Source organism: Adiantum capillus-veneris, chromosome 12 (genome assembly GCF_014529385.1).
Source record: "Adiantum capillus-veneris isolate H3 chromosome 12, ASM1452938v2, whole genome shotgun sequence".
NCBI lineage: Eukaryota > Viridiplantae > Streptophyta > Polypodiopsida > Polypodiales > Pteridaceae > Adiantum > Adiantum capillus-veneris.
The window spans coordinates 73,567,251-73,581,015 of NC_140942.1; the positions used below are offsets into that span (position 1 = coordinate 73,567,251).

The window sequence follows — 13,765 nt, forward strand, 5'->3', positions numbered from 1 at the left end:
CCCCATACAATGTACTACAAGTGACAACATGCCTTTGACAACAAATTTTATTAAGGTTTTGCTCATTAGGTGTTGACTTTATGTAGGTTTTCAATACATTAGGGCATCATTGACAAGATATCTTGATAAGTGCACACGTCCACTAAGTATAAAACATGCTTATAGTGTAACATAAAGGCCAACTATTGAAGAGTGTTGTGGCTCTGTTTGTAGACTCTGTAAAACTAAGCATGCATAGATTGGCTTTATCACAATAATGTTGCCATCTTTAACTATACCTAAGTTTGTGCCTTTTTTGTGTAGACTTTGTAACATCAAGCATTCAAAATTGCTCTTCCCCACAAAGACATTTGGCCATCTTAATCATGCATAAGTTTTGAGAGTACTTGAAGAGCTTTGATAGTCCTCCAAGCATACATCTTTTCGTAAAACTTGTGATAATGTGTTGAGTGAAACTCGAGCTAGACAAGGCAAGAAACCATGGCTAACTACAACCAACAAAGCGTGATGTCCCTCACTCCTCCTCCTCCTCTACAATCAGATAATTCCATCGAAAAGGTGCCTCTTAGTCTTCTTTGCATCTATATTTCCGTTGAAGTTCCAGTGTGAGTGTGGTTTTTGTCCACAAGCCAACATCCTAAGCTTGTGATAGGAACCATAGATACCATGCAATGTAAGTACCAGACTTTGGCTATGTCCAAGTGGTTGATAGTTCTCGTGCAATTGCGATGGGTTATGGTAATATGATCGAGGTTGGCGAACATAATGATTGATGTATGTGGATAACTTGTGGAGTTACGTGTGAGTGTTATTTAGCTGTTGTGATTGCAATGACAAGGAGATGCAGGTGGGTGGATTGAAGTGAACATATATATGTGTGTAGAGTATGTTGTGGGGTGAGCTATTTGATGTTATTAGAAGCATAGAAAGGGATTGTGGATGGTTGCCAAGGGTGTAAGAGTGTGATGTGGATTAATGAGCGAAGTGCAGGGGGGGAAGAAGAAGGAGGAAGGGGGCCTTTGGAGGCTGTTGGCGTACATCGGGCCTGGGTTTCTGGTGTGCATCGCCTACGTCGACCCGGGCAATTGTACTCTCTCTCTCTCTCTCTCTCTCTCTCTCTCTCTCTCTCTGCGCATGCGTTTCATTTGAAGCTCATATTGTGCGTGGTGTTGGTGGGTTGGCTTGTATTTTGCAGTCGAGACAGATTTCCAAGCAGGCGCAGACTTCAAGTTCAAGGTACCCTCTCTCTCTCTCTGTGTGTGTGTGTGTGTGTGTGTGTGTGTGTGTGTGTGTGCGCCTCGTTCTCTCTCTTTCACACACACACACGCACACGCACACGCATCCCACAAGTTTGAACACTTGGGTGCATGCCTTGTAGATCCTTGCCTTCGTACCAGAGAATTTAAACAGGAGCCATTGCAACAGAAACCCTATCTTTATTGCTCTTTGCCTTAAAATGGTATGAAGTCAGTAAGTGTATAGACATAGTCACCTATCAGGAAGACCCTCCTGGTCTTGTTCTCGGGGTACCAAACCGTGACTCCCATACAAAACAAGGCCATCATCAATGGAGAAACTCTGCAATAGTAGCTCGAACCCACACCCCTTTCCTTATTTTTTAGACCAGATCAAATATAGACAGTCTCAATTTATGGAAAATTCGTAGCTATTTTATCGGTCTTCATAATGACGTGCAAATTATGGCCTAATAGCAAATCACAACAGATATTTTTCATTTTTAACCAGGAAGTTTACACTAGAAAGACGGATACGTAGGCATCATTCCTCACTAAATAACATGGTGACCATTCACTCAGATTCGCGAATGTTAAAATGGACCTATACTCCCATAATTTTTCAATACAGGGTTCAACAATGAGCTATCGGTCAAGAGGGAGCACATGCCTAGCTACGTGCGGTTGGGGATAGGGGAGTGCCAGACGTTTGAATGAACCATCATGAGCTACTACTCAAGAGGGAGTACATGCGTAGCTAGGTGCAATTTTTTTTGTTTTGTTGGGGGACCGCACCTACCTTGCGTAAATAAACAGTAGTAGAACAAGCGTCGTTCCCCTCACTATCTTCTGGGTCGTCGATGCCTTTTCTTTTTGCATGAATGCATGATTGATTCCAACGTTTAAATTCCTAGTAGAATAAGTTTTTGTTTGTTTCACAATTTGCACTGATCTATGGATTAATCGATGCCTCTAAAAATAGTTCAGTTCATTTCTTGGTGAGTTCATCGAAGGTAACAAATCCTTATCTCTTGAGAAATGATTTTTCATGGTTTATGTCTCTTTTGTTAAAATTTTTAATTTCGCAAAAACTTTTGAGCTTCTTGTTGTTATATTGTTTTACAAAATTTTCATAGACACATTAGCATATATTGCTCCCTTGTATCAAAAGCTTCTAAGGGGTATGTTCATCCCTGGCTAATTAGAATCATCTCTCCTCATCTCCATCTTCCTATTATTGCGTATGTTGGGCGTAGGCCAATGTGGCTTGGCGTATTTTCTTTCCTGTCCTTTGAAAGTACTCATGTGTAACAATATATATTTGTGCACATCTGATCCTAAATGTTTATCTGAGAAGTGAAAACAAGGCCTTGTTATTTTCTCTAGGTTGGAGCTCTTCAAATTTTCAACAAAAATCTTTCTTCAGTTAAGGATTGGCAATATATATTGATAAACAGTAATAGCTATTATGAATGTGTAATCTTAGCTAACGGAAGAATGAAAGGAGTAGAGATCTCTATGGTAGGGACTTCGGCACTAACGTGCACACGCACTAGTGAGAAAGGTCATATTGTGTTGCCCTTACCTGTCATTTGTAATGTTCAAGTGGAGCACTAGCATTCCCATATGGTTTGACCATTTGAGGCTTGAAGGAGCGCATGTGCTTTATACATAGCTGTGAGTGGAAATAAAATTTGTTCTCTATCTAGCTACCTTTTTAGAATTAAGAATGCAGCGGTTGTCACCGTATCAAAAACCATGTTATTGAAGGGTTTGATATGAATGTGTATTTCTAGTCATAGATAACACGGTTTATATGAAAGGGTATATGGTAAAGGTTGCTACACGTGCACACAAAAACATTGGTGATGGTGAGGAAGTTTGTTTTTTCTATCTTCCTTACCATTTGACAGGTTTATTTGGAGCAGTAGCATTTAGATGTGTTTTCATGTTGAGATTTAGAGGAATACATGCTAAATAAAGATTTGTGAATACTAGTTAAAATTTGTCAATCTATTTAGCTAGTTGGTGTGTATACAAGTACTCTTTTAAAGAACATTTCTTTTGAGAATTGGTCAATATAATGAAAAACCCGATAGTGATGGCTAATCTGAATGTGCATTTCTAGCGGTTGGAGAAATCTGGTTTTATGGTAAGGATTTTTATCTTGATAAGCTAGCAGACAGGGCGTGCGCATGTCACACACAAGCTATGAAAGATCTCACATGTTTGTATATGCTTGTAGGAACCACAATTTATGAGGCTCAAACAGTAAGATGTTTCACAACGTGGATTGTTGCATATTGTAAGCTTCTTTTTCACAAATGATGGCACAACTTCTTGAATGTCACATACTAAAGGAGAAAAATAATCATATGCATACATGCATGCCCATGATGCTTTCTTATAGATGGATTTGGTAGATTCTACAAGAGTATTCAAGTAGCCAATTCTCTTTTAAGTGAGTATTGGTCATTGAGTAGTTAGACTCTTGCAATGAAGGACAATATTCATATAAATAATGATAATTTGTTCATGCAATGAATTTGTTTGGGCCGATGCATTTTAGTAAAATCTAAGCTTTTAAAGCATTGATTTATAGTTGTACTATAATTGTGGGAGGATCATAGTGAAGTGATTTTGCACAAGTGCATCAAATTCTAAGGAGAGTCACCATTGAGTTTTGAGTTTTTAATATTCTCAATTGTTCTCAATAATATGAAAATTAACTTGACTTGTAGCATTCTCATTGGTCACACAAAAACCTTTACAATGTGTATATTTGTGGTCTTTACTAGAGTGTCTTTGCTTGTGTTCTTTACCAAAGTTTCTTTGATTCCACTATTGTCATAGACACATGCTTAGTGCGTCAATCATGACTACAAAGCAATGTGTTTTAAGGATGAGTGTGCATTTTATTCTAAGGTTAATCATCACATTTTTTCACTGTGATGGAACATATTTAACAAGTTTAGTGTGCTCTGGTGAGAAAGAGAGTAGAGAAGAAGAGATTCAAATTTTCTAACATAATAGGAATTGTCGTAGAGACCTCAAATACCTATCCGACAAGTCACCATTTCCCAATACATTTGGGAAACTGCTATTATCTTATCTACCTCACTAAAAATTTCAATTGAAACATGATGAACTTTATTAAATTCTAGGTAATGATATTTTCTAGATTGTTTCAAAATTTGAGTATGAATTGATTCCAAGTGTGGGATTGTCTACATTGCAATTTTGTCCAATATTATGTAGCCCTTAAATTTTCCTTCTCTAGCCCACGATCTCTGTTTAGTTTGTTGATTGAGTGCTCCTATATCATCAAGTTTATCATGTGGCAAGGGATACTTTATACATATTTTTCCAAAGTAGTGCCAACATTAAAGATACATTTGATTGTTTGTTGTCTTGCAAGCTTATAATTTACTAGATGGTCGGTGGCCTTCTTGAGCATGTGATATGGTCGGGGAGGGTTGTCGGAAACCCTCCCTACTTTATTAATAGTATAGATAGTCACTCGTATTAATTAGAACTTTTATATCTTGAGCATGTGATATGGTCGGGGAGGGTTGTCGGAAACCCTCCCTACTTTATTAATAGTATAGATAGTCACTCGGATAAATTAGAACTTTTATATCAAAGAATTTTCAATGATGAAATAAATTGTACCAATAATAATTCTCATAGTTCTAGCTGTTTTTTGTGATTTTGAATATCATCTAGACTTTATTCTTGATTGGGTTGGATTGATAACATGGGCGATGGGTTTGAAAAAATTGTTGAATAGAAGGAAAAGAGTTCTAGATGATAGTTGTCTATTTGAAATTCACAACATGCAACTACAAGCTATTTACACATTAGATCGTGTTCACTAAAAGTAAGTGTGTGTGTGTGTGTGTGTGTGTGAGAGAGAGAGAGAGAGAGAGAGAGAGAGAGAGAGCATGTTCTAATGTACTTATTACTATGTGTATTGTTTCTTTGTATGTAATGGGTGAGATTTATCAATGTCAAACAATTTGTTTTCTTTAACAAAATGATAATTATCATATAGCTTCAAAAGAAAATCCTAAAGTAGAAGCACAATGTTCACTCATAACATGTTATGGAATTAAGACCTTTATGCAATACTGACCAAATTTGGCAAGAGCATTATTGATGAAATTATTGAGTGAAATCCTATATGCAATAGAAGTACACATTCCAACAAGAGTAGCTCTACATTCAAGAGAGCTAAGGCTATGGTCAAGCGAGGCTTAGTAATTAGTTATAGACAACTAAGCCAACTATGCCCAGACAAAGCATTAAATGGTAACTAAGCCTCTTGCATGGTCACGTGATCCCAAGTTATTCATTCATCCTCTTAACTAAGCATTGAACTTCACAACTATGCCAAAATCGGCATAGTTTCAAAGGGTGGGCATAGTTATTCATTTAATGCTCCTTTTTGCGTGTGACCAAGAATGAGGCTTAGTTATTTGTTCAAATAAGTGATAACTAAGCCACGCGTGACCATAGCCTAAGAGGACACTACCACAAACATAAAGAGTTTACTAAAACGAGGTGAAGAGTTGTAAGCAAGACTTCCATACATGTATATGTAGTCATTGGAACACAACACATGAATTACCAAATAGTTAAGAAATTGGGAATAATAAAAATTATTTTAATAGTAGATCGCTTTTTTAGTCCTTAAGTTGAGAACGGAAGTTTAACATCAATGAATTTTAGTTTGGCACTATTAAGGATAAGAAGAATTCCGAAAGTAACATCCATGATAGGAAGTTTCATGCCTCCTATTTGTGGTGATGCATACAAGATTTAGAAAGAGAATATGGTGTGTACTAAAAATTATGAGTCACATATAAATGCATATTTTATCTAGCTTATAGAGAATGAGAGAGAGAGAGATAAACAATTAAACGTAACATTTTCGTAAGTATTGCTCACTACACAATTTGTATTGCATTTGAAGCAAACTTACTACATACTACAACTAATGTCGATATAACACTTTGGTTTTTGTTTTCACTTTGCACAAGCCACAATGTAATTAAAGAGTTGTGAAGCACTATCATATGCAGTATGCAACTATTATAAATCTAAAAAATCGTTACCTTTGTCATTGTAGAAACTGTTTGCGCTTAGCTACGTTCAAGGACATAGAACTCTGATAATGCAAGTGTTTTGAGGTTAATCTCTATTTTAGTGATATGTTGTATCTTTTCTAGTAGACTACATAAATAATAGAGGTCAGAAATCATATTGGTGAGGAAATTGAAAAATATTGTCTCTTTCAAAGTGATGATATGTGCAAAAAAGCTTGGCCTAGCCAACAAGCTTGTAGTATTGTGTTGTAATAGCATTTGAATAAGTCTCCAAAACCAAGAATTAAGCAACATTTTTATATTTCTTTGGAATTTTGGAATGTCCATGTAAGAGGTTACTCAATATAATACTTAATGAGTGGAGATGGATGATGCTACTGTATTTCTTGTATGATTTAAGCATTTGCTAAAAAAAGCATATTTGCCTATTTTTGGTTGGGTGCTCCGTAACTAGGAGATCATATGGGTTAGTGATGAGGCTAGTCAATATTCCAAAAAATTAATGGGAGAGGATCATTTGGAATCATTGAAAGCACTTCAGAGCGTTATACTAAGTAAGAGGAATTGGGAGTAATGAAGCACCTTGTGAGAATAAATTGCATGAGGGCTCTTAACATTTTATGTTCAATTTGTTCTCTCTTAAAGAACAAAGGTAGTAGGCTTATTCTCTAGCTTAATGTACAATTTCTTTTTTGGATATGTCTTGCTACTATAAATTCATGTTTTAGGTATAGTCTATGAATTTTTAAAATCTTTCTCCACATTCTTATTAAATAATAGTTACTTAAATTTTAAAACTTGTTTCTTGATGTTGTAAATATACTGAGGGAATTCATTAGTCATAATAAGGGGATGTCACTTGTTCAAAATGCTCTTTTATTACGTCTATATACGGGACCATTCTTTGTAAAATTTACCTTTCTTTCTTTGTATAACCCCCTTCCCTTACACTCATGTGTTGCCATACGATAACCCTCAGAAAATCCTCGGGGTTCTTCCATAAAGCAATCATGTTCACCTCAAAACTTCCCCATCAATTTTGATAGAGAGGATAATTGCAAAGGTCCTATCTGATTCTTGCTAATGGAAGGGAAGGCAATAACCAAGAATTTCTTGCAATGGTCATTTCTTGGTTAGTGCTCATGACAGGGGAAGGTAAACCTTGATTTTTTTGCCAATTTTTTTTAAAGCCAGTGTTTATGTTAAAAATGCACATTTCAAAATAGGCATTTCAAACCTTGGACAATGCCATCTACCCATCTCATCTGAAACTCAAATGATAAAAATGATCTCAAACTTTTGAAGTCAAGTCTATGTAAAAAGCATGTGTTGAAGTTCTGGCTATAATATTGATTACTTAGTCCCGATTTCCCATTGAGACTAGTAGATATAACGAGATTTGGTTCTACAAAGTAGTCCCACACAGCTTCACACAAAAGAGTTATCCATGATGTGAACATGTAGCTCTTATGTGCAATCTCAAACTCTATTTTTCATGGGTTATTACCCTTCAAAATGCTCTTATACAAAGCAAAAAGAAAATATTGGTAGCCTTATGAACTTTGAGTGCTTATCCCCTTCATCTCGTTGAATCAAAGAAATGGTACTTGACTATTATATATAAACATGTCCTCATTATTGTTAGTCACAATGAGACCATGTCCTTGAAGAACATCATGACTTGCTAAAGTCATAGGAAATCTAGTCTCCATATACAATAGGTCCCTACTATGAGGATGGAAAGAATTGATTTCATGGAAAAGTGGTTGTGGTGAGGGTAATCAAGTTTTTGTTACATATGTGCCTCTCTCTCTCTCTCTCTCATACTCATAAGTGTCTCTCTTTCACAAAGTAAATGTGAGCTATTGATGCAATAGTTAAATTAATCTTTTTTTCTTTTTTGGCCATCCTCACAATTGTGAGTTGAGAGAATTTATATTAACTCGAAAAAGAACACTCACGAGGGTAGGAGTATCATCTCTGTTTGGAATGTTAGCAATTTCTTTACATCTCTACGTTAGTTATCTAGAGTAATTATTGTTGTTGCATGAATGTTGTCGTCATATTGCATGCACATGAGATTAGATCCTTTACAATTTTTGTAATGTTTCTCGTGATGGTATGGCATTATGTGGTATTGCAAAAATGCAAGCAACTTTGTTTTTAGTTTGTGACTAGCAAGATAGATGTAGCAACCATAGTTCTTGTTTCTGCATGAATGACATGAGGGATGTCTTTGCAAAATCTGACTAGTTTCTTAAATGAGTGTGTTGAATCACTTGCTCCTTAATATATGAGTGTCCTTAAATGTCTATATTTAGCTCATGTTCTTTGTCATTAGATGCTATATTTGTTTGATCTCAAAACCTAACATTTGTAATAGCATTTTAAGATTGTCAAGATCACAATTATTTGTATATACAAAAACATCTCTCTCTCTCTCTCTCTCTCTCTCTCTCTCTCTCTCTCTCACACACACACACACACAATCTCTTCAAACTTGTTCTAGTCATAGAGTGTTTATTTAATTGTGTGCTTTGATATTTGGTGTATTTTTGGTAGCTTTTATGGGTCTTGCTTTGGGCAACCTGTGCTGCTTTGCTTATTCAATCTCTTGCTGCAAATCTTGGAGTTGCCACTGGTAAGTCAAGCCAAGAAATGGCCCCTTCACACTAAAAGATAATGACTTCTAAACTAGTGTTTTCCACTAATAAGAAATAAAGATTTCAATGAAGGATAAAATCCTAATGCTTTATTCTTCCATTCTAGTCCCCCCCCCCCCCCCCCCGACAAACAACACACACGCATACACCACACCCCCGACCCCTACGCCCCTTGGGGCTCTCCTTATCTCTCTTCATGATGGTCTGATATTTATGCCATTGGGATCTCATCTAGCCACTATATTCTTATAAAATACACTTTCCTTGCTACCTCACCACCTCCTAACAAATATGAATGCTTCCTGGTTATTCAAGTGAATGGCTAATTCTCTCTCTCTCTCTCTCTCTCTCTCTCTCTCTCTCTCTCTCTCTCAAACAAGAAGAAGTTATAGCCTTGAATATCAAATATAGATGCAGCCTTGCAAATTATCCCACGTTTATAAGTTTGATATATAATTTGACAATGAAAATTGATATGATAAGATATACAATGTTAATTTGCACAGTTGAACAAAAGAAAAGTGAGGCTTGTCTATCATGTTCTTACAATCCATGATAAGCAAACAATTATATCAATTTTTCACATCCATTAGTGGGGATAAGGAAGCAACCATGGAAACAACATTTCAGCAAGACCAATGAGATCATACTTATAACGTGTTGTGAGGGTGAATGAAACCCAAGGCTCTATTCCCATTTGCCCCCTCAACTTATGTCCTCTAAAAAAAAGAGCTCTCTAAAGTTTTTGGAGATATTTTCCACTTGTTTCTTGATATATCTTTGCTTTTTTGCAAGAAAGGAGTTCTTCATAAGAGAACAACTAAAAGAGAGACACCATAACACTTTAAGTATAGCTTTTGTGTCATATGTGGACTTTGTGCACATATATGTGTTTGTGTGTGTGTGTGTGTGTATATATATATATATATATATATATATATATATATAGAGAGAGAGAGAGAGAGAGAGAGAGAGAGAGAGAGAGAGAGATGATGATGTGATTAGGTTTTTTAACATTGTAGAGAACTCAAAGATCTATTTAATGAGATTTGAATTTAAGATGATACTCAAGAGGGAACTGGGATAACCAATCCACACACACACACACACACACACACACACACAGGGGTAAATTTGTACATGCTTACCAATGTATCTCTATCTACATACAGATACACACGCACATGCACACACATAGAGCTAGGTTTGTACTTTCCTATCTATGTAGATCCCTTTAGTTATTATCCCTCCATCCATATGTAAAATTGAGTATCTTTCTAATTTGTTTATCCATATATTTGTCTAGTTGTGTATATATTTTCCTCTCTTTCCACTAGTTTATCTATATATCCATTTATATCCATATATTTTTCTACTTGTGTATCCATTTTCCTCTCTCTCCACTAGTTTATCTATATATCCATTTATATATATTCATTCTCATATCTACCTTATAAATCTATCTAGTGGTTTGCCCCCTTGCTTCTATTAGTTAGCAATTTGTTTGTCTCTAAATATAATTCTCCCTACATTGAGCCATCTATCTTTATCTTATCTCTATCTTCTTGATTCTATATAAAACAAATGTACATTCTACACACATACAAATGCACACACACATGCATGTAAACACACACAGATGAATGCAAATCTATTGTATTTTTTATCATGAGGTTCTATTTAGAATTCACCTTGCATGACACACTAGCTCTCTAGACTACAAATGTCTTTATTATGAGGATGTTTATGCCCATATTTTGGAGCCTTATGTCAAGCTATTTGGGTCTTCACCCCAAAATTTAGAATACTTCTATGTTGAGAGGGAAGCAAATTACAGTTCATTAAATCACATGGTTTTCCTTGATCATCTTGAAGATCCATAGTTATATTGAGGTCATCAACTTCATTTTATGTGCTCATTGGTTCCCAATATCATGCTCTTAAGTCTTGAGACACTCTCACACAATCCTCTACCTTATCAAGAATATGATCTCTCTCTCAGAATCAAACTTGTGGTTTCACGCACTCAAACACTTTATCACTAGACTGTGATCCTTGTACGTAAGAGTTTGCTCCCCATGCTTATGAGGTAAGCTACTTGAATAATGTCCTCAAGGTTGATCGTTTAGGCAATCCTAACTCTATTCTAACTGATGCCAATGTGGGTAGAAATGTGGTATGTGTTAGTGGATATGTGCATCCTTTCCAAGTCAATATAAAAAAGAAATAATGTGCTTGAACAATGTGAAGACTTACACGTATGTATGCTTATGTTTTGCTTATATTTTTATAATAAAAGGTAATCACTTTCACAACTAGAACAAAATAAATCTTTGAAAGATCACATAGGAATGCCAAAACCTACAAGCAAACTTAAAAAAAAACATTTTTCCAAACATGCACAATTCCTTTTTAAGATATTTTGAAAAAGTAATTTAAATTAATTTATTTTCTAAAAATTTAACACTATTTTTAATCAAAATTTTAGCAAGAAGTTTTTGTTTTTCTCTCGCTTTGAACTTCATCAAGTGGCATGATTATAAGCTTAGACACACTTCTCATAACGTCGCTTACAAGTTTAGATAAAAGGAAAATGATGAGAAAGCTCAAAGACTAGGAGGACCTTTGGAGGTGGCTCTCGAAGCGGAAACCCATACTAGCCTGCCCGAAACTAGATATTGCCTTTAGCTTTCAATAATTTAAAGCCCACTAGAAGGACCAACACTAAGAAATGCATGATCTTTGAGGCTCTAGTACTTGTTTTAGCAAGCCAAAACCACAACATGAAGTTCTAGACCTATGTCCCTTCTCCTCTTAAGGCATAACATGGCAATCGACTTTGAGAAAAGCGTGTCGTGGGATGCATGAAGCTATGCAAAAGACTTGCATAGTTACGTATAAGACAAATAATTGGTGCACGCATGATGATGCACGAGACACAATTATCTCGAAAAGTAATGGATAACTATGCATAGTGTGAGATCACAATTGTGCGAGCTGAAAATCTAATAATGATAGTTGAGAACAAGATAAATTTTATGTACTAGTCAAGGGGTGTTGGCCTAGTGGTTAAGGTGAGGGGCTTTAAGAGAACAAGATAAATTTTAGGTACTAGTCAAGGGGTGTTGGACTAGTGGTTAAAGTGAGGGGCTTTAAACACACCCACTATGGTTCAACCCTTGAGACATGTGGGTGTGGGTGGGTCGGTGGGCGCAATCTCGTAAAACTAATCAAAGCGAAGTTTCGAACGGTAAAAAGAAACAAGTGAAAGGGTCACGACGACTTTCAAAAACAATAAGAAAGTGATAAAATTGTTAGGTTGAATTAAACTGGTATCAGTGTTTAGAAAAGAATTGCCTTAGCTTAGTCTTGAGCTGATTGAAAATCGAGACTAGCTAACTATAAACCACGATAAACGAAAGACAAATTGATGAAATATGTGAGAAAGTCGTCCAAAATTTTACAAATCTCAAAATTTCTACTAGTATTTTTGATTTTCTTCTTTGTGAGGAAGAAACTTGATCAGCAACCGTTTAATAAAAGAGACTTTCTCGACCGTTAACACTGACTGAAATCAAGCTATAAAATGCAAGAAATGTAAAGCCATGTGAAGTTATGAAATGAAAGGTGAAATAAAAAGAACTAATTAATATACGTGTGTGTATAGAATTTATTAGAATTATGCAAAGTGAAGCTTCACTTTAGCATTCTAAAACAATAGAATGCAAAAAAAACATGTGTGTGTGTGTAAAATTTACTTAAATTTATGCAAGGTGAAGCTTCATTTTAGCATTCTAAAACAATAGAATTCAAGAAGAGTAAAAACATGTGAAGATGTGAAATGAAAGGTAAGTCTCCATCATGTCACGATGTGAAATGAAAGGAGTCTCCCTAACCCAACACAACACTAAGGATTTTTTTAAGAAAGCCAAAAAGGAATTAGAGAAAAGTAGCTCTTTTTGAAATTGGCCTCATTCAAAGTTTTCGCAAACAGTGTAGGGCCTAGGCCTATAAGTACATGTCGCTTTGCTCCTTCTCTATAAAGTACATGTCGTTCTCAATCAAAGGTTGATATAGGGCAACATCTAGCCGAGCATTGTCGGGCTGAGTATGGTCGCAATGTCAATTATTCCCTGTGGATTGCAGCCGAGATTTCCATCATATCAAGCGATGTACCTGAAGGTAAACTCATGTTCCTTCTACAAGTGCTTAGGTGTGTGTGTGTGTGTGTGTTTGAGAGAGAGAGAGAGAGAGAGAGAGAGAGAGAGAGAGAGAGAGAGAGAGAGAGAGTAATCTAATCAATGCCTTCAAAAGGCCAAAGCCGCCAATGCGGCAAAACCTGTATTCATCTTGTCATGATCATGACTCTACTCCATCTATACAAATCATTACAAGATGAACATGTAATGTAGTGGAGAATGGTATGAAATCTATGAGGTCCTTAAAGACTCGAGTAAAATGGGCTGAACTAGTGTAACCACATTCAAGAGAGAGTTGTCTCGATAATCAATTTATGCAAAGAGTTTCAGTGGATATGCATGTGTCAAAGTTTTCTATTTTGAAATGGTGACCTTTTGGAAAGAACAAGGGTTGATCAAGACATGCTTGGAACTTTTTATGTTTTTATGGTTGCTGACTGGCACATTTAACGGCTTATGAATTTTTTTTGTACAATATAGTGTTCCCAAAGAACATTTTTTCAAACAAATAGAAAAAATTGGGCGTTTGAAATTTACGTTTTTCTCCAAAATTTTGCAGG

The 13,765-nt window shown here is 35.9% G+C and overlaps 1 protein-coding gene across 5 annotated transcripts in view; it reads left to right on the top strand.

Annotated features, from left to right (window-relative positions):
• The first annotated feature begins 202 nt into the window (after nucleotides 1-202).
• LOC147445951 (metal transporter Nramp1-like) overlaps nucleotides 203-13,765 on the top strand; it is a 40,816-nt gene continuing 27,253 nt past the window's right edge. The window contains exons 1-5 of one of the 5 annotated variants that reach the window (XM_086525277.1): nucleotides 203-558; nucleotides 991-1,087; nucleotides 1,196-1,236; nucleotides 8,906-8,984; nucleotides 13,084-13,188. In XM_086525277.1, coding sequence (XP_086381403.1) covers nucleotides 481-558; nucleotides 991-1,087; nucleotides 1,196-1,236; nucleotides 8,906-8,984; nucleotides 13,084-13,188 — 400 coding nt within the window. In that variant the 5' untranslated portion in view covers nucleotides 203-480. Of the gene's footprint in view, nucleotides 559-651; nucleotides 674-906; nucleotides 1,088-1,195; nucleotides 1,237-8,905; nucleotides 8,985-13,083; nucleotides 13,189-13,765 lie in introns of those variants that run through there. The other 4 variants (XM_086525278.1, XM_086525280.1, XM_086525279.1 and 1 more) reach the window with 4 other exon arrangements.